Genomic DNA, 18,843 nt, shown 5'->3' with positions numbered 1-18,843 from the left:
CTAGGACTGATGCTGAACCACGGGAGTGACGCAGGTGCAGCCCACGGTGATGAGCCTCTTCTCCAGGCGGTAGGAGGTGAGGCAGCCGTGCTGCTCCCGCCGCAGCACCAGGATCTCCTGCTTGATGGGCACCGAGTTGAGGCTGCGGTCCTCCTGCCCCAGGGGCCCGGCACAGCCCCACAGGCGGCACCGGGCATCGGCGATCACCCGCGGGAAGCGGTCGGGATCCTCGTCCAGCCTGGGGGTGGGGACACAGAGCTCATTTGTGCGCTCTGCCACCGCGGTTTGGCAGCATCTTCTCGTTTATGTCGCCAGCAGCCTATCTGCCTGTGCATCCTTACTAGAGACACGAAGGATTCCCTTAGCACTGATCTCCTAGAAATGGGATCAGCATTGGGAGGGGATACAGCAATGTTGGATGCTGTATAAAATATAGCATCTTGAATGCTGTGTTTTACAGCAATATTGAATATATTGCAATATTTTGCAGCAATATTGGATGCTGTATAAAATATAGTATACTGGATGCTGTGTTTTACAGCAATATTGAATATATTGCAATATTTGACAGCAATATTGAATGCTATATCATTCTTTAGGAGCTGAGGAATGGAGTGGAGCTGGGTTAAATAACACAGAACTCACAACCAGCCTATCAATATCTGTTTGGTTTTAATTTCAGCATTCAGATGTTTCTTTCTGTCAGGAAAATGTGTCAGGGTACTCACATACTTTTTTTTCCTGGAGGGATTGTTAATTTCATCATTATTTCAACCCCATGCAGCACTACAGGCTTGGAGCAGAGAGCTGCTCAGAGGAGCTGGGGAAGGGGTTGGAGCACCAGGAGCAGCTGAGGAAGCTGGGAAAGCGGTTCAGCCTGGAGAAAAGGAGGCTCCAGGGGATCTTCTGGCTCTGCACAACTCCCTGACAGGAGGGGACAGCCAGGGAGGATCAGAGTCTGCTCCCAGGGAACAAGGAACAAGTTGCTCTAGGGGAGGTTTAGATTGTTTATTAAGAAAAATTCCTTCCCTGAAAGGGTTGTTAAGGTCTGGCACAGCTGCCCAGGGAGGTTGTGGGATCACCATCCCTGGAGGGCTTTAAAACCCATGTGGATGTGGCCCTTGGGGACATGGGTCAGCAGTGAGGGGACGGTTGGACTCAAAAACCTCAGAGGACATTTCCAACCTAAATGATTCTGTGACTGATAAAGGCTGACAGGATGATTAGAAACCATTCCAGTGGTATCCCCTTGCACAAACAGCTTCCCTTGAAGAAATCTCACCCAACATCGCAACGTGAGGGTGTTTCAAGAATATTCATGGGACTTGCAATATTCATGGGATTGAAATCTTCATGGGACTCTGGGCCTATGCTGAGAATGAACCACAGTCACCACAAAAAGCCAATTCAGAGAAAAGCTGAGCAGTTACCTGTAATCCCAAGGAGCGAGAGACCGGTTCCTGATATCATGGACCATCCCAAAGGCGTGATCTGAGTTGCCGATCCGGATGTCAACTTTCACTGTTGTGGGGAATTTGGGATCCTTTTGGTTCAGGCAACCTTCCCTCAGCCTCGCAGAGGCACCAGCCTTCCTGTGAGGTGAGCTCCTCACAGTGAGGGCTAAAACCAGCAGCAAAACCAGTGATCTGAACTGGGAGAGAGAAAGGTGTTGTTAGTTCTGCCCAGTCAGGAAAGAGAGCACAAAGAGCCAAGTCTTGGTTAGACTGGACCACCACTGGACCATCTTCATACTTCTGTTGGTGTGAAATGGGCCAAGATGAGCAAATAGCAAAATGATGTACATAAAACTCACCAGAACTGGTGCTAAGCTCTGATTTAAATTGTGGTTCATAGTTGATTCTGCACCAAGAAGGGCATCTGTCCAACAGGCTGTGAGGATCCTACTCTGCAGTCACACAGCACTGTCTTTTCATCTAAATATTGGCCTAAGGACTCAGCTGACCCTGTGCCTAAGCTTAAAACCTTGCCCAGCTATGGCTTTCTCAGACAGTAAAAACTGGCCACCCACAGCCATCTGCTAGAAATGCCCCTTTTCCCAAGAAAATCTGGGATTCTCGGGCCATTTCCAGTAGGCAGAATTTTAATAAATAATAGAATCATAAAATATCCTAAACTGAAAGTGAACTACAAAGATCATTAAGTCCAGTTCCTAAAAAGAATCCTAAATACAAATGCAGGGCTTTTAAGAAAATCACAGGAGCTGACAGTGCTGTAAATGCTACCCAGGCTGAAATTCAAATGCATAGGTATCCACAGTGGAATTTTGATAACATGTTGTCCTCAAAAAGGACTCTGCCAATCCCACCTCAGCAGTGCTGATGAGTAAGAGAGAAATAAATCCAGATAGTCCACTACCCCCTTGTCACTCAATACCAAGCAGCTGCATCAGACACACCCAGCATCCCATTCAGCTCCCAGCAAGACCGAAAAGGATTTTCTGCACAAATCAATGGATCTGCACTCTGCTTTCTCTCTTGCAGCAAATGTATCTTACCTTTCATTTTAAATATATATAAGTACTTACCCCAGCAGAGATGGTGAAAGCCATGGTAGCCTCCCTGCTGCTTTGGGTGGATGTTAGGGCGACAGGACAAGAGAATTCTCCTTCTCTGAGACCCTTTCAACCCTGCTTGTGTCTCCAAGCCAGTCGTGCTCTCCATTTTATAGCAAAGCTGTGGCACTGCCACCTTTTCCATTGCAGCACAGCTGACTTACCTGACCCGAGGTTAGGAGCTGATATAGCAACTTTTAGCCCACTTCCTCCCATCTACCACCAAAAAAACGAAGATACTACTACCAGCATCCCAAATCAGCCAATACCATTTATTCAGGCAGATAAAGAGATAAGGAAAGAAAAAGGGAAAAAAAAAAAAAAACCAACCAAAAAAAAAAAAAAAAAACCAACAAAAAACTGCTCAGGCAGGTTTTGTAGGTTTTTTTTTTTTTTACCCCTTCTTACCCTCGTCTTTCTAATAATAGTGTTCCTTCACCACAAACACATGTGGATGCACTTCCACATGCCTCAAACTAACCAAACAGCAGAGATCAGCAAACTGCAAAGTCAGGCACCCAACAGGGGTTTCAAAATGAGGGCAGGACATGGCACTTCACCATTTAACCTCCCTCCAGCTGCACAATCCACACCCACCTCATCTTAGGGATCCCTGTGTCCTGCAGGGACTGGGCAGGGGGAATGTGCCATGGGGAATTCCTGCGGGGGACATCAGGGCACCAGGAGCTGGGATGCCTTCCCCACTGTCGTCACACATTGCGAAGATTTCACCAGGGCGATTTTTTTAATGGGAAATACTTCCTCTTCCCAATGTTGTCTGCCCTAATGGTTGCTCCTAGGACTGGACTGGGACTTCTGAAAACTCATACATGCCCTGTTAGGGTCCTGACCACCTTCACTGGCCTTGACACCACCACAAGAAGCCCCATTCTGGCTCAGCTTTGACTCCCAGTCCCTGCCTGAGCTGTACTGTTGGAATACTGGTCCCCTGTCCTTTCTCTAGCCCTAAAAACTGGGTAGACCTTGGAGCAGCATTTCTCCTGGATGGGCTCCTTGGACATACATGGTGGCAAATGGAGCTGAGGAAGCAGCTATAGCACCAGCAAGGAGCTCAGACTTATGGAATAATCTGGAGCTAGTCCATCTTGGTATCTTTAGCACTCATATACACAGTTTCTTACTGATCCACTTTTATCCTTTCCTTTGCACACTTTGCTCCTGCTCCTGTACATCCCATAAGTCTTGCACAATCCCAAAACAATCTAATAAAAGTCCCATGGCCCTGTAGCCAGCAAGGTGGTGCGAGGAGAGCCTCTCCTGAATTGCCTGGTGGGACTTGGGATGACCATCATCCTTGAACAGCCCTGAAAGAGCTGGGTCAGAAGCTTCATTTGAATTCCTCCACCTGGTCCTGTTCCTCTGTGTTCATGGAAGTTTTAATCCCTCTCAATCACACAATCCTCAATTAATATTGAATAAGAGAGGGAGGCATGCAAATAGGAGTGGAAACAGGATTCTACATCCTGTGATGCAGAAAGGAGCAGCCACCAACTGGGAAGACAAGTGCATGTGGTGTTTCCCTGGAGCACCAGAAGGTGTCTTTGGCAGTAAAAGTTATTTTTATGGCAGAAAAAAACACCCTACATAACAACTTTATGGATCTTATTTGTGGAGAAAAGCCTGGAGAGAAACCTTTCTTAAAGCTATATAGCCAAACTGGAAGCTAAGGACTGAAGTGTAGGACTCTTCATACAAATTTATCTCAAATCATCCAAGAAATCAACAGATTAATGACATTTTCAGTAAAAAAAAAAAAAAAAAAAAAAAAAAAAAAAAAAAAAAAAAAAAAATCAGAAACCTCTTCCAAAATCACAGAACTTCCCCAGGAGAAGGGACTAGAGACCCCTGCTCTGTCACCTCCCTTGAATCACACCAGCAAAAAATCTCCATCACTGCAGGATGTTGTCATGACTTTGTGGTCTGGTTGAACCCACAGCTCAGAGCCTAGGCACTCTCCTCCTGTACATCTGTCACATTTCAGGTTACCAAGTCCACCTGAGGCAACTCCAGTGCCGTGACACACGTTCTTATTCTGACTGTCCCATATATTCACCAGCGCGTCTATTGAGATGCGACACAGAGCAGAAGAGCAAGAGAGGGTAGAATTACCAGAAATTGACTTTTTTTAGCCCCAGAACTTGACCTCCTTTTTTTCCCCCTTTCACTCACCGTGAAAGGAAAGGGCATTGCCATGAAAATGGGCTGGATTGTGGAGGAAAGAGGCTGAGTGGAAATGGTTACGTGCAGTGAGGCAATGACGTTACCACGCCAAATACCTGGTTATGAACCCCCACCACCAATTTTCCACTCCTTGTGTCTTCAGCAGCTTCTAACTTCAGCAGGGATTCCCTCTTTGACCCAGAATTTCCTACAGCTCAACCTGTCATGAGTTGAAGTTCACTAAAAATATTCAATCAAAACGAGGCCACCAAACGTCAATCATCACAAGGGAGAAAAAATACTTTTACTCACAGAATGGCTCTGGTGGGAAGGGACATTAAAGATCATAAAGTTCTAATCCTCTGCTAGGGGCAAGGGCACCTTCTACAAGCCCAGGTTTCTCCAAACCCAGGCTTTGGACACTACCAGGGATGGGGCAGCCACAGCTTCTCTGGCCAACCTGTGCCAGGGCCTCTCCACCCTCACAGGGAAGATTTTTTTCTTATATATAGGAACAAAAGGTACCTCAAAAAGCTTTTCCCCCTCACACATCAAGGGCTTGGAGCATGGATGGGGACTAGGAGATAAAAGATTATTTTAATTCCACTTACAGAAACTCTTCTGCTCTTGAGTTTTTCTAAGGAAACAGCACACTGTCAGCACTGCAGGATATGTTACACACTTAGGTTCAGGTTTTCATGGATCATGGAATAGTAGAAGTGGCAAAGAACCCAAAAGACCACCCAGTCCCACCCCCTGCCATGGGCAGCAGCTTCCATTAGCCCAGGTGCTCAGGGGCCCTTCCACAGCCTGCAGCAGCTAAAGGCTGAAAATGCAGCCCCTGAAATTTCCTGGTGACAGGGTCACATACAAATTTCAGCTGCAGCACAGGACACGGTTTGTACTTCCAGCAGCTTGCTCCTGCCTCTCCAGCCACCTTGGGCAGTTTTTTCCCTTGTCAACAAAGACCCCCTCTCCCAATTGCAAAGGACGGACTGAGCTGGCGACCAGCACACCAGGGATGTAGTCAGCCACAGCCTACAGCCTCGGGCTGCAGGATAGGGAAATAATCAGATTTCTCTACCCTGGGGCTCCTCCTGCTGTCCTCTCATGGGAAATTCAGCATTAGCGGTTCCCCAGCTGTAAGGAAAGGGGCAACACAAAATCATGGAATTATGGAATGGGCAGGGACACTTTCCACTATCCCAGGTTGCTGCAAGCCCTATCCAGCCTGGCCTTGGACACTTCCAGGGATCCAGGGGCCTCCCCACCCTCACAGGCAAGAATTTCTTCCCATTATCCCATCTATCCCTGTCCTCTGTCAATGAGAAGCCATTCCCCTTGTCCTGCCCCTATGTCCCTTGTCCCAAGTCCCCAGCTCTCTTGGATTCCCTTTGGGCACTGGAAGGGGCTCTTCAGATCTCTCCAGAGCCTTCTCCAGGCTGAACAATCCCAGCTCTCCCATCTCCATGGAAGAGGATCTGTGTTTAACTTTCACTTGTCTTTGGAGTTTTGAGCCAAGCCTTGCCTGAACGTCCAAGGTTGCTCTGTACCAGCACAATACACAGCTAGAGATCTTTAGGAGGCTGAAAACATGCAAAATCCCCTCCAACCCTGCTGTCATGGCTGTGTTGGAGGAGAGAAGCTCCAAACTCTGGCTTTTAGAGCTCACCAGGCAGCTGAAGTCCTTCCACAGCAGCACAAATCCCACCTGTGTAACTGCAGCTGTGTCCTCACAAGTGAGAATTCTACACCCCCCTAAACAGCCAGTAATGGGGTGAACAGTACAGACACAATTATGACCCAAATAAAGATTTATGGCATCCAGAGACAAGGGAGCAGGAGCTGTGCAAGTGTCTGGACATGGGCAGTGATAACAGTAAACCTGTTCAGGGGTTTCTCCAAAGTACAAACTCACCAGGACAAAAAAAAAAAAAAAAAAAAAAAAAAAAAAAAAAAAAAAAAAAAAAAAAAAAAAAATTAAAGGAAAACCCAAACCCTTCAGCAGCTCTGGACCACAAGCAATCAGAAGAACTGATCTATTTGATTGTGTGTTCATCTTTTCTTGAAAGTTTGTCATCACCAGAACATGATCCCAGGCTAAAGGCAGGAGCAGGAGGAGATGGATTCCATCTGTGCCAGGGACACATTTCCTGGGCAGCTCTGAGACCTTCCAAGGCCCTTCCCTAGGGGCAAAACCCCCATCAGGGGTGTGAAACCTGGAAATCCAAGCTGACCCATGGGCAGTGGAACAGGTCAGACTACACCTGGCCCTCCATTGCCAAGAATAGGGAAGAGCAGAACCAACAGGACACGCTTGAGGCACCTTTCCCTGTGAGACAAGCAGAACTAGGCTATATAATAGGGGCAAAATGGAAAAATAAGGGGGAAATAAAACCTTCACTAACAGTGGAGCTCTCATATTGCTTCCCATCACCACTACTGAATGCTGGATTCCTAAATCCAGATTTTTTTATTTAAAAGCTGAAACTCTTAAGACCAAAGCTAAAAACAATACATTAAAAACACTGACAATTTGCTCCCAGGTTTTTCCTTTCGTCTCCTTGCAGAAACCTCTTCCCAAATATTCCACTTTGAAGACAGCAAGATCTTCCAGAGATCCTGGCTCTTTCTTTTTCGGTGCCAGCAATGCACAGCAAGGAAGCGCAGAGACTTGAGCCCCTCAAAATCCAGCTCAGCCACTCAAAGCATTCAAACATGAAGAGTCTCCAGGCTGAGAGTCCGTGAAAAACTTGGGCTCCTGCACCCAGAGGGGCTCAGATTAAGAAGATAATGTCATCAGACACCATGACCTGGTTGTCATCCTGCATGTGAGCCAGGGCCATCTTCACCTCGGCGGCCGAGAAGGGCTCGGGGTTGTCGCGGTTGATGGATTCCATCACACTCTTCAGGCCCACAGACTGGGCGTGGGAAGCTTTGAACACCTCCAGGAGAGCAGCCTTGAACGCCTTCAGCCTGGTCAGGGGAGAGGGAATCATCCATAAATCCTTCCCCTTGTTCCCAGCCCAGGATGCCTCAGCCCTTCCCCATTCCAGCAGGAGCACAAACCAGAGCTGGGACCATCACAAATGCACCTCAAACATGGGACAACAGCCTGGAGCCACTGGGGAGGTGGACACACAGGGACAGCCCCCACTCACCTTGGCTCAGCCAACTCCAGCTTCTTCCCTTCACCAGCTCCTGAGGCTTCGGGTGTTCTCGGAGGGTGTGCCTGAACTGGAGCAGAAGGAAGAGAGAAGGTCACCCTGTGCCTGGTGACCAAGTACCCAAGAGACAGTAGTACTGGGCTCAGGACAGGGGGTGATGCCAAACTGCCTCCCAATATTGTTATTTATGCTGTGGTTTGAAGGTGAATGGAAAAAAATTAATCAGCAACAGAATCACAAAATGTTTTGGGTGGGAAGGGACCGTAAAGATCATCCAGTTCCACCCCCTGCCATGGGCAGGGACACCTCCCACTATCCCAAGTTGCTCCAAGGCCCATCCAACCTGGCCTTGGACACTTCCAGGGATCCAGAGGCAGCCACAGCTTCTTTGACAACCTGTGCCAGGTCCTCACCACCCTCACAGACAAGAATTCCTTCCAAACATCCCATCTAACCTTGTCCCATATGGATTTGTGGCTCTGAATGGTACTGTACCACACCAGGGACCGCAGGTAACAGCAGCATTGCTGCTTCCCAGGCTGTGCAGACCCAGCAGCACCCTCAAAGAGCCAGGTGTCACCAAACCCAGGGACTCACCCTGTGGCATCTCCTCCTCGGCGTCACTGAAGTCGTACGGGTCGTAGGAGCCCTCCTCGCCTTCCGTGCGCGCCTTCTTCCTTCTGGAGGGGGAAGGAGAAGTCACCCAAGGGTCTGGGTAGGAAGGAACCTTAAGGATCATCCTGTTCCACCCCCTGCCATGGGCAGGGACACCTTCCACTATTCCAGGTTGCTGCCAAACCCCATCCAACCTGGCCATGGACATTTCCAGGGATCCAGGGGCAGCCACAGCTTCTCTGCCCACACTGTGCCAGTGCTTATCCAGACAGTTCCTCATCCCTGAAATCATGATGTCCCTCTACCACGAATGGGGTGGGACAAACCACCTGGCTGAGCGAAACGTGGATAATCTCCCCAAGGCCTGTGGCAAACTCAGAAGAGGCTGGTGCCCTTTGTACCATGTCCCTCCCATTCCTTTGCTGTGCTCCTACCTCCTTGTCCTGCGCTCCTCCTTGTCCTGCGACTCCTGATCTTCATCTTTCTCAGTCTCTGAGTCATCCTCCACTGGCTTCCTGCGCTTTTTCTCCTTCTCCAGCACCTGCAAAGGCAGGATGGACTCAGACCTCATTTTCACTCAAGCTGCTTTTAGGGACCAACCCTAAGCACCCAAAATCCCAAAGTGTTGGCCTGATCCGATACTGTATCCTGGAAAGTTCACACCAGCAGCCCAGGGTGCTCAACTTACATCAAGTCCAACCTTTCCAATGACAATCTCAGGATCCCTTGGGAACAGAGCGACACCTTTCCCCTACCTTTTTGAAGTAGGCAAACTGCACCAGCTCCAGAGCTGCCTCAGCATCCTGCATATCCACAGTCTTGTTCATCCTGGCCTTGGCATGGGCCGTGGAGAGACGGATCAAGGTCTCCAGGGTCCGAGCTGTGATGGGGGAGGTCTGGGAGCACAGAGAGAGGTGTCACATCCAAGGTGGAAAACACCCATAAGAAGAAAGGCCCATGCCTCAGTTTCCCTCCTGCTGGCCCAAGAGGGAGCTGCTCCCAGGGCTCACCCTGGCCACATCCGAGTTCATCTGGCTCTGGCTGCGCAGGCGGGAATACTCCTCGGCGATGTAGCTCGCCGCCTCCTCCGTCAGCACGGGCTTGATCATCTTTGCTACGTGGATGTACTTCCTCATGAACTCCATGCTGACCACCTTCTCCCTGCAGGAATGCACGTACACCCACATTATCCACAGTGGGGATGGGCTTCCCATCCATTTATACTCCTTCCAGGGGCACCCAGGTGTGTAGGGAATTCAGCTCCAGATGTTCCCCACCTGCCTGGCACAAGAGATCAAGCAAGGCTCCCTTAGCATCCTACCCATGGATCAGCTGGAGCATCACTGGCACTGCCTGGATCCTCAGGCCTAACCCATGAACCTGTTGCAGTGCATACTCACATCCAAGCAAATGTTTCCAAATAAGGAAAAGGCTTTCAGTTCACCTCAAGACATTTAAGAAAAACTAGAATCTTCCATGCCCTTTTTAAAGTGGTTGGCTCACTGCCAAAGCAAAGGCACCTGTTGGTGTCTGTAGCTGTTCTTCAGAAATGTAGCTAGTTCCTATTGGGCAGCAAGCCAAAAGCCCTCCTGAAACATTAAGCACTTAAGAAGGAGCACAGAGGGTGCTTAGGGCTTTTTGGGGTGTCTTAGCCAGGTTTAAGGACTTCCCTGCACCTGTGCATGGCTTCTGTTTTGTTTGTGTATAATTTGTTATTTTCTCATTCATTAAAACCTTTTGATTTTCAAAGCATACCTGATCAGCCAGCTCACCATTATTCTAAGCCATTCTGAGAACTGCTGGACACCCTCAGAGTGTATTGAACCTTCATGGAGCTAAAACCACCTGGCTCAGCAAGAAATTCAGTATGAACCCAGTGCTGGACACCCTCAGGGAGCTCCAGGGTACAAAGGACTCACTTGCGGCGGTTGGGCCCATGCAGGAGGTCATCATGTTTCTCGTAGACCTGCAGCTCCTGCTCCTCCTCCTGCACAAAGTCAGGGTCATCCGTAGCCAGCATGTCCACAGCGCTGCCCAGGGGCATGGCTGGAATGGGGAAAGTACAGAGAACAGGATTTTACCCTCTAGAGCAGCTTCTAATAGTCCCCAGAAACAGTCTCCAAGAGCTGCCACCAAGGGGTGACACCTGGCTGAGGAGGGACAGGACCCACCATCCCCATCCTGCTCGTTGGGGTTGCGGTAGCGGTGCATGCGCAGGACGTGGTCCGAGATCTCCCTGTCCTGCTCAGGATCCATCTGGTCCAGCACGATGAAGAGCAGGTCAAAACGGGAGAGCAGCGAGTCCTGCAGGCCAATGTTCTCCATGGGCGTCTTGTACTGGTCATACTGGGGAAAGACAGCAGGGGTTACAGGAGACCCTCAGGTGTGGGCCTGATATTTCTGGGTCTGAGAGATTTTAGCCTGCTAGCAGCTGCTAACTCTTTGCCAAGGAGAAATTTCTCAAGAAAGCTTCGTCTCAAAACAAACTTGGCAAACAACTCTCCTTTCTCAAAACAATCCCTCTCCAGGTGGTGTTTTGCTGTTTCTCTGGTTTAACTGATGGCATTAGAGAGGTGTCATTCCTATTCACCAACCATGTCAAGTCTGTATCAGAACACCTTATAAAAGGCAGTAAGAATTAGACAATAAAGCCTTTTTTTCTAATTCTCTTTGCCTTCTGAAATATTTGCAGTCTTTCATCTTTCTTTCGTGTCCTACAACAACACTCAGAGGCCAGTCCTGGCTGCCAGGGAGCTTGGGTTGCCTCCTTGAGCAAGGCCTGAAAGGATGGATGGATGGATGGATGGATGGATGGATGGATGGATGGATGGATGGATGGAAAGATGGATAGAAGGATGGATGGATGGATGGATGGATGGATGGATGGATGGATGGATGGATGGATGGATGGATGGATGGATGGATGGAAAGATGGATAGAAGGATGGATGGATGGATGGATGGATGGATGGATGGATGGATGGATGGATGTCCTGGCAGTTGGACACCACACCAAACCCAGCCTGCTGCAGCAGCACAGCCACTTTTCCCCATCCTGCAGGGCTTTTATTTCCAAGGAAAATAAGTATTTTTTGCAAACCCTGATGACACACCAAGACTGAGGCTCACCACCAGCATGATGGTCCACTGGGCTGCCCCAACAGCCAGGCAGAATCAAAACAGGGTGAGAAACCCCGGGAGCTCCTCTCTCCTCCAGGGAAGCCATGACCACAAGAGATACCAAACCAACAAGTTCTTCGCTGCGCCATGCATCCAAGCCACTGGTTTGGGGGATCTTTCGGAATTCACCAGCTGCCTCCTCCCAGCACTCTCCCTTCCCCAGGGAAGGGTAAGAGCAGCACTCACCCGGCCGTAGACGGGGTTGGCAGCAGCCAGGACGCTGCAGCGGGAGTTGAGGCGGGCCTGGATGCCAGCCTTGGCGATGGTGACCCGTCCCTGCTCCATCACCTCGTGGATGGCCGTGCGGTCGATGTCGGACATCTTGTCGAACTCGTCGATGCACACCACGCCCCGGTCGGCCAGCACCATGGCTCCTGCCTCCAGGCGCCGCTCCCCTGGGATGGGATGGGGGAAAAACAGGGTAAACCACCACCCATTGGCCCTACACATCTCCTGCCCTGCTGTACTCATCACCTCTGGGATGAGGGTGAACCTCAAAGAGCAGCAGCATACTTCCGGGTTGTCTCCAACCCAACTCTACAGCAGAGAATGATTAGGGTAAGGATCAGGGTTAGGAATGTCATCCCGTGAGGAAGGCTGCTGCTAGCCCTCAGATGTGGGACCAAGTGGAAGAGGAGTAAAGAAAACCACCATCTGAGAGAGGTGGAGAAAATACCCAAAACACAGGATTCCATGATCCCAAATGATCATTACCATAAAGCTCCTGGTGGAGCAAGTCCTGCAAGTGTCACTGCAGAACGATCATCATAAAATCACTAAATGGAAAAGACCTTCCAGATCATGGAGATCAGCAGCCTTTGGATGTCACAGATTTCCTGCCAGGAATAAACAGTCATCATCCCAAAGCTCCTCACCTGTCTCCTGGTCTGTGGTGACAGCAGCAGTGAGACCAACACCAGAGGAGCCCCTGCCAGTGGTGGGGATGGCCCGGGGTGCTGTGCTCAGCACGTACCTCAGCAGCTGGGATTTGGCCACAGAAGGGTCTCCTGGAATGGAGAATGGCACATTTAGGAATAACTCATCCCCTGGACACCAACTGCACCATCACCCTGTGTCTGGTTTGGGGGTGTTCAGGACAGAGGCAGGTGGAGAGGAAAGGGGACAGAAGGGTTTTGTTCAGACTTCATTAAAATAAGGTAAGGAGATAATATTCCCAGCATCATCAATAATCCCATGGGAGGATGTAGATAAGATGAAGATAAGATATTTGAGGTGATGGGACAAGAGGCAATGGGGACAACTCAGACTACAGGAAACCCCAACAGGACAGCAGAAACAGAACAAGTCTCCTTGACCATGGGCAAACACTGTGATAATGGCTCACAAAGGTCATGGAATCCCCTAGAACCATGGAAAGGGACATTAAAGGGACATTGGGTTAAAAGGAACATTAAAGGCCATCTCATTCCAGCCCCCTGCCATGGGCCAGCACACCTTCCACTACCCCAGGTTGCTCCAAGCCCTGTCCAGCCTGGCCTTGGACACTTTCAGGGATGCAAGGGCAGCTTGCACAGCTTCTCTGGGAAACCTGTGCCAGGGCCTCACCACCCTCACAGGGAAGAATTCCCTCCCAGTATCCCATCTAACCCTGCCCTCTGGCAGTGGAAAGCCATTCCCTGTGTCTTGCCTATCCAGGCCCTTGTCCCAAGTCCATCTCCAGCTCTCCTGGAGCCCCTTTAGGCACTGGAAGGCGCTCCAAGGTGCTCCTGGAAACTTCTCCAGGCTGAGGAACCCTAGATTTCCCAGCCTGGCTCCAGAGCAGGAGGGGTCCAGTGCTTGCACTCCTATCCAAGGTTTCCTCTGCACTCACTCTAAAAGGCTCACATCTTTCTTTTGCTGATGACTCCACATCTGAACACATCTCCATCCCTGCATATGGTCAAAACCAACTGGACAAGTCCCAAAGCAACCTTACCTACCAGTGACACCAGCTCAGCCCTGCACACATCCCTGGACCAGAAACCTCCAGATGTCTTTTCTAACCTCAGTTAGTTCACAAAATTAAATCCAGAATCCTTCACCTCGCCCCCAATGACACCACCCAAAGGTGCCTCTGCCCAGCCCTCCCAGACCTATCAGCAAGATGTTGATGTCTCCTCGGATGCGGCTCCCATTCTCCAGGATCTTCTCCACCCCTCCCAGCAGCATGCAGAGAATGGCCTTCTTGATGTACTCGTGCCCATGGATGCTGGGAGCCAGGGATCTGGCCAGCTGGTCAAAGATATCCTAAGGCAGAAGAGGCAGAGCATGGCCAATGATGTTGGCTGGAGCAAACAAGAACAAGCAATACTTCAAAAGACCATTTCAGCCCGAATTCCAGCTTATTCCTATCACAGAGACACATGGATGAAAATTATTTGGAAAGGAAAAGATTGCTGGCTAGAGCTCTCTTTCACAGTGGGATTTATCTGAAGTTCAGAACCATCCACTGTCACCCAAAAAAGCACTGGAAGCAGCAGTGAGAGCAAGGCTTCCCCTCCTCTTTGTGCTACAAAGGAAAGCTCTGAGCTTGAGAGGCTGGGGCAGAAGAACCCCATTATCTCAGTCTGGGGTGAGAAAAGAGGCGTTTCTCCTGCAGAGGAAATTGCCTGGAAATCTGCTGGTAGGGTCAAGACAAAGCAGAGCTGCCAGCAGAAAGGATGCTCTGCAAGAAGTACAGAAACAGCAAGAAAAACAACAGGGCCTGATCACAGTCTAAGCAGAAAACTCAAAGAGAATTATTTAGAAAATCCAACAACCTGCTAAGAGGGTTGAAGAGTTACTTGCAACCCAACAAGAACCTCCTTGGCCACATGCCAAGCTGAAACTTCATGCCTGGACACAAGACTTGGATACCTTGGAGCGGCTCTTGCTGAACCTCTTGATCTTGGCCACGTCTGAAGCAGAGTAGAGAGGTCGGACGTCTTTGCTCATCTGCTTCACGTGGCAGGCAATGAGGATGGTCCTGGAGAAGGGACACAGCTGTGGTCAGCTCTGCAAACCCCACAGAGACACAGCAGAACCTTCCACAGGGCCATCACTTGCTCTAGAAAGCCCTGGAAGGGGATAGGAAGCTTTGATAGCTGCATCACCCTCGATCTGATTGCGCTGGACTACCAGTGGAGCATCTTTTGAAAGCATCCAAGCCTTTCTGGCATAGCTGGAAGTCACAGCTGCACACTGTGGGGGGAGAACCTCACCAGAGTCTACAGCTTCTTCATGAGGGGAAGTGGAGAAGTGGCATCAATCTCTCTCTGGTGACCAGTGACAGGGCCTGAGAGAACTGCTAGAGTTGGGTCAGGGGAGGTTTGGGCTGGATATCAGGAAAAGGTTCCTCCCCCAGCGGGTTTTGGGACACTGAATAGGCTCCCCAGGTAATGGGCATGGCCCAAATGCTGCTAAAGCTCCAGGAGAGTTTGGACAATGCTCTCAGGGCTGCACAGGGTGGCATTGCTGGAGTGTCCTCTGCAGGGGCAGGAATTGAACTCAATGATCCTTGTGGGCCCTTTCCAACTCAGCATGTCTGGTAAATACGATCAAGGTGCAAACCACTTCCAAGAGATTTAAGCCACTGTTTGACCCAACTCTCTGATGGTCACCTGCCAGACCCCACCTTCCAGAGACCCAGCCAAGCAGGGTGAGAGGGCTGAATCCCAAGAAGACCCACCTGAAAGTGCCTGAAGTGTAGCCCCCTTTCTTCCCTGGCAGGCAGCGGTACGTCCCCACCACCTGGATGCGGTCCCCAGGCTTCACCCTGTCCACCAGGTCATCGTCCAGAACCACGTCCACCGAGCGTGGCAGCTGCCCTGCTGGGGCCTTCTCAGGCATCTCCTGGATGGTGATGGTCTGGTGGTCCTTGTAGACAGAGAGGCCAAACTCTGTCTCCAGAGGGTTGTTCTCTTCGTCCTAAAGCAGGAACCCAAATTAAAAGATAAGCATCGTTTCTCAGGAGAACAGGGAGGAGAGGTGGGGCCAGCTGAGCAGGGGGAGCACAGGCTGCATCATCCAACCTGCACAAGGCTGCTGGAAAGCAGCTTGAGTTCTGTGTCCAGTTCTGGGCCCTCAGTTTAGGAAGGACACTGAGTGTTGTGTCCAGCTCTGGATCCTCAGTTTAGGATGGACATTGAGATACTTCAGTATATCCAGAGGTGGCAACGAGGCTGGTGAGGGGCTGGGAACACAAACCCTGTGAGGAACGACTGAGGGAGCTGGGGTTGTTTAGCCTGGAGAAAAGGAGACTCAGAGATGACCTATCACTCTCTACAACTCCCTGAAAGGTTGAAAAGGTGGAGGTCGGTCTCTTTCTCCAGGCAGCAACTGACAGAATGAGAGGACACAGTCTCAAGCTGTGCCAAGGGAAATATAGGTTGGATATTAGGAAAAAGTTTTTCATGGAAAGGGTGATAAAGCACTGAAATAGCCTGGGGAGGTGGTGGAGTCACCATCCCTGGAAGTGTTTACAAAAAAAACTGGATGTGGCACTCAGTGCCATGGTTTAGTTGAGGTGCTAGAGCATGGGTTGGACTTGATAATCTTGAAGGTCTCTTCCAATCTAGTCATTCTGTGATTCTGTGAATGGGTTGTTTAGCAGAACTGGAGGCTGGGCTTACCAGGCTCCATACTGAAGCTGGCACATTCTCCCTACAGGAACCTGCTGCTGCTTCACCTCACCTTTGTAGGGTAGATGGAGCTGGATGGGAAGGCATCCAGGGAGGTCATGTCTGTGTACCGGCGCTCAATTGTTTTCTTGGTAGCTGGGCAATAATGGACACTCCGGACAACTTTGGGACGCACCAGAGAGCCTGGGGTTGGAAAAGAGAAAACTTAGAGGCTGGGATGTCCCACTGTCTGTCAGCAGATATCCCCTAAAAGGGTCTCCAACACTAAAATTACTTGGGTCACAACTCCCTGTCAAACATGGATAGGATTTGCTGATTTTGAAGACCATCCCAACACTCAAGACCTTCAGCCAAGCTCCCTGTTCCCTGGCCCAGGTTGCCATGACACAGAATGGTCAAATGATTTGGGATGGAAAGAACATTAAAGATTACCCAGTTCCATTCTCTGCCACAAGCAGGAACACCTTCCACTATCCCAATTTGCTCCAGGACCTGTCTAAAGTGGCCTTGGACATGTCCAGGGAAGGAAACTTCTCTGGGCAACCTGTGTCAGGGCCTCCCCGCTCTCATAGGGAACAACTCCTCTCCAATATCCCATCTAATCCTACCCGCTGTCAGTGCAAAGCCATTCCCCCTTGTCCTGTCCCTCCAGACCCTTGTCCCAAGTCCCACGCCACAGCTCCTGGAGGGCTCCAGCTCCTCCTCCACAGCAAACCCCTGGCCCCTCCACACCCACAGCCCCTGGGTGTCCCCCAAGTCTCACACTTTGTCACGATGCCCTCCACGCAGACGATGCAGCTGAGGAAACAGGCTGTCAGTGTCCGTGGGGACACGTGCTTGGAGCCAAAGCTGCCCTCCAGCCCGATGTAGAAGTCCTCATACTGCTTGGCATAGGTGGCATCCACGGAGGCCACAAAATCCTTCAGGGCGCGCTGGAAGGCGATCAGCTCCTCGAAGGCATTGCTCAGGAGCCTGCAGCACAGGGAGGTGACAAAAGCAGATGGATGAACCCCTTCCTCAACACTTTTCCCACACCTCTCCTTGCTCCATAAGCTTACCAGGAGCAGGAGGTGAAAGCTCTGTGTGAGGTGCAATGGCACTGACAGCCAGGAGGAGAACAACTCCAAGCATATCTAGAAAGCCTCACATGACCCTGACCACATTGGCAAGGCTGGTCCAAAATATCCCTGAGCATCCTCAAAAAGGCTGAGAGAAGTGGGGCTGTTCAGCCTGGAGAAGACCTTAGAGCCCCTTCCAGTGCCTAAAGGGGCTCTAAAATAGCTGGACAGGGATTTGGGATAAGAGATGGAGGGAGAGGACAAGGAGAATAGCTTCATGCTGCCAGAGGGAGGGGTTAGATGGGACACTGGGAACTGTTCCCTGTGAGGGTGGGGAGGCCCTGGCTTTCACCAGAGGACAAGGTTTGGTGCTTTCTTGTGGCAAATGACCTGCAAAACCAGGGCTGGACCTTTGAAAGCCCTGTCAGGCCCAGTGCCCCACACCCACCTGCTGGCTCTCTTCTCGTTCTTGCGCCGCAGGTCGTTGATGTTGACGATAAGCCGATACTGGTTGTCACTGATCATGTCCCGGACCTTGCTCTGGTAAACCCCTTGGTCTTCCTGCAAGTGGGAGTGGGGAAAGACACCCAAAAAGCAACTCACTTTGCATGTCCGCCTGTGTGAAAACTCCCTCAGGAGTTCATTCCTGCAGAGCTGGATCCCCTTTATCCCACCGGTTAAGCAGGAAGGGGCAACAGAGGGACCAGATGCTCCCTAACCCCTGCTAGGAATGGGGGGACAGAGACCAAACCCCTGGGGTACATGGCGGGGAGGATCAGGTGGTTCCTAACTCCCGGGGACCTGGATTAGGGGGAATGGACGGGCACAGGGACCAGGTGTTCCCGAACTTCGGGAGCAGACATGGGGCGGGGGCGCACAGCGACGAGATCCTCCCCAATCCCCGAGGATACAGCGGGGAGGGGACATGGGGACACGGATCAGGTGCTCCCCAACCCCGGGGGACACGGAGGGGACGAAGCACACGCGCCTCCCAGCTCGTCTCACCTCATCGTCCAGGAAATCGAGATAATCGCGCTGCGCCTCCCGCAGCTCCGCATCCTCCAGACCTCCCGCCGGCGCCGCCATTCTGCCGGCCGCCCTGGGACGGATCCTTCCGCTGCTGCTGCCGCTCCTGCTGCTGCCGGGGAAGGCGGTGAGAGCCGAGGGGAGCCGGGCTGGCCCCGCGATCCGATCAGGCCCCGCGATGCGATCAGAACCCCCCGCTCCGCCCCCGCCGCGTTACCGTTTCGCGCCAAACGCGGCTCCTTTCCCGCCACCAGGCGGGAAGCCCGCCCCCGGCCCGCCCCACGGCGTTGTTGATTGGTTAACAGTGCCCAGTGCCAGCCAATGGAACGGCGATAGAGTGATAGACATGATGTTCAGCCTATCAACGTTCAGGGGCGGTGCAGGGGGCGGGGCCAGAGCACCGGAGGGCGGGTTACATCCAGGTTC

The 18,843-nt window shown here is 51.1% G+C and overlaps 2 protein-coding genes across 2 annotated transcripts; both read right to left on the bottom strand.

The window, feature by feature from the left end:
• Positions 1-2,569, bottom strand: LOC136358349 (interleukin-17F-like). Its single transcript, XM_066314276.1, has 3 exons — positions 2,546-2,569; positions 1,431-1,651; positions 1-238 (listed from the first exon to the last, which is right to left on the bottom strand). Exons 1-3 carry the CDS (start codon positions 2,567-2,569, stop codon positions 1-3), a joined length of 483 nt encoding a protein of 160 aa, XP_066170373.1.
• Positions 2,570-7,207: 4,638 nt separating this feature from the next.
• On the bottom strand, positions 7,208-18,586 carry MCM3 (minichromosome maintenance complex component 3). The gene is made up of 17 exons (XM_066314643.1): positions 18,397-18,586; positions 17,840-17,952; positions 17,097-17,305; positions 16,386-16,516; positions 15,382-15,620; positions 14,571-14,679; positions 13,808-13,961; positions 12,590-12,721; positions 11,901-12,109; positions 10,707-10,881; positions 10,455-10,581; positions 9,546-9,696; positions 9,291-9,431; positions 8,970-9,076; positions 8,518-8,600; positions 7,915-7,990; positions 7,208-7,729 (listed from the first exon to the last, which is right to left on the bottom strand). Exons 1-17 carry the CDS (start codon positions 18,475-18,477, stop codon positions 7,531-7,533), a joined length of 2,436 nt encoding a protein of 811 aa, XP_066170740.1. The 5' UTR covers positions 18,478-18,586; the 3' UTR covers positions 7,208-7,530.
• Positions 18,587-18,843: the final 257 nt, after the last annotated feature.

This window comes from Sylvia atricapilla, chromosome 3 (genome assembly GCF_009819655.1).
Source record: "Sylvia atricapilla isolate bSylAtr1 chromosome 3, bSylAtr1.pri, whole genome shotgun sequence".
NCBI classification, from domain to species: Eukaryota; Metazoa; Chordata; class Aves; order Passeriformes; family Sylviidae; genus Sylvia; species Sylvia atricapilla.
Note: the sequence above shows the minus strand (reverse complement) of the source record. Positions and strands in the feature narration are given on the sequence as shown.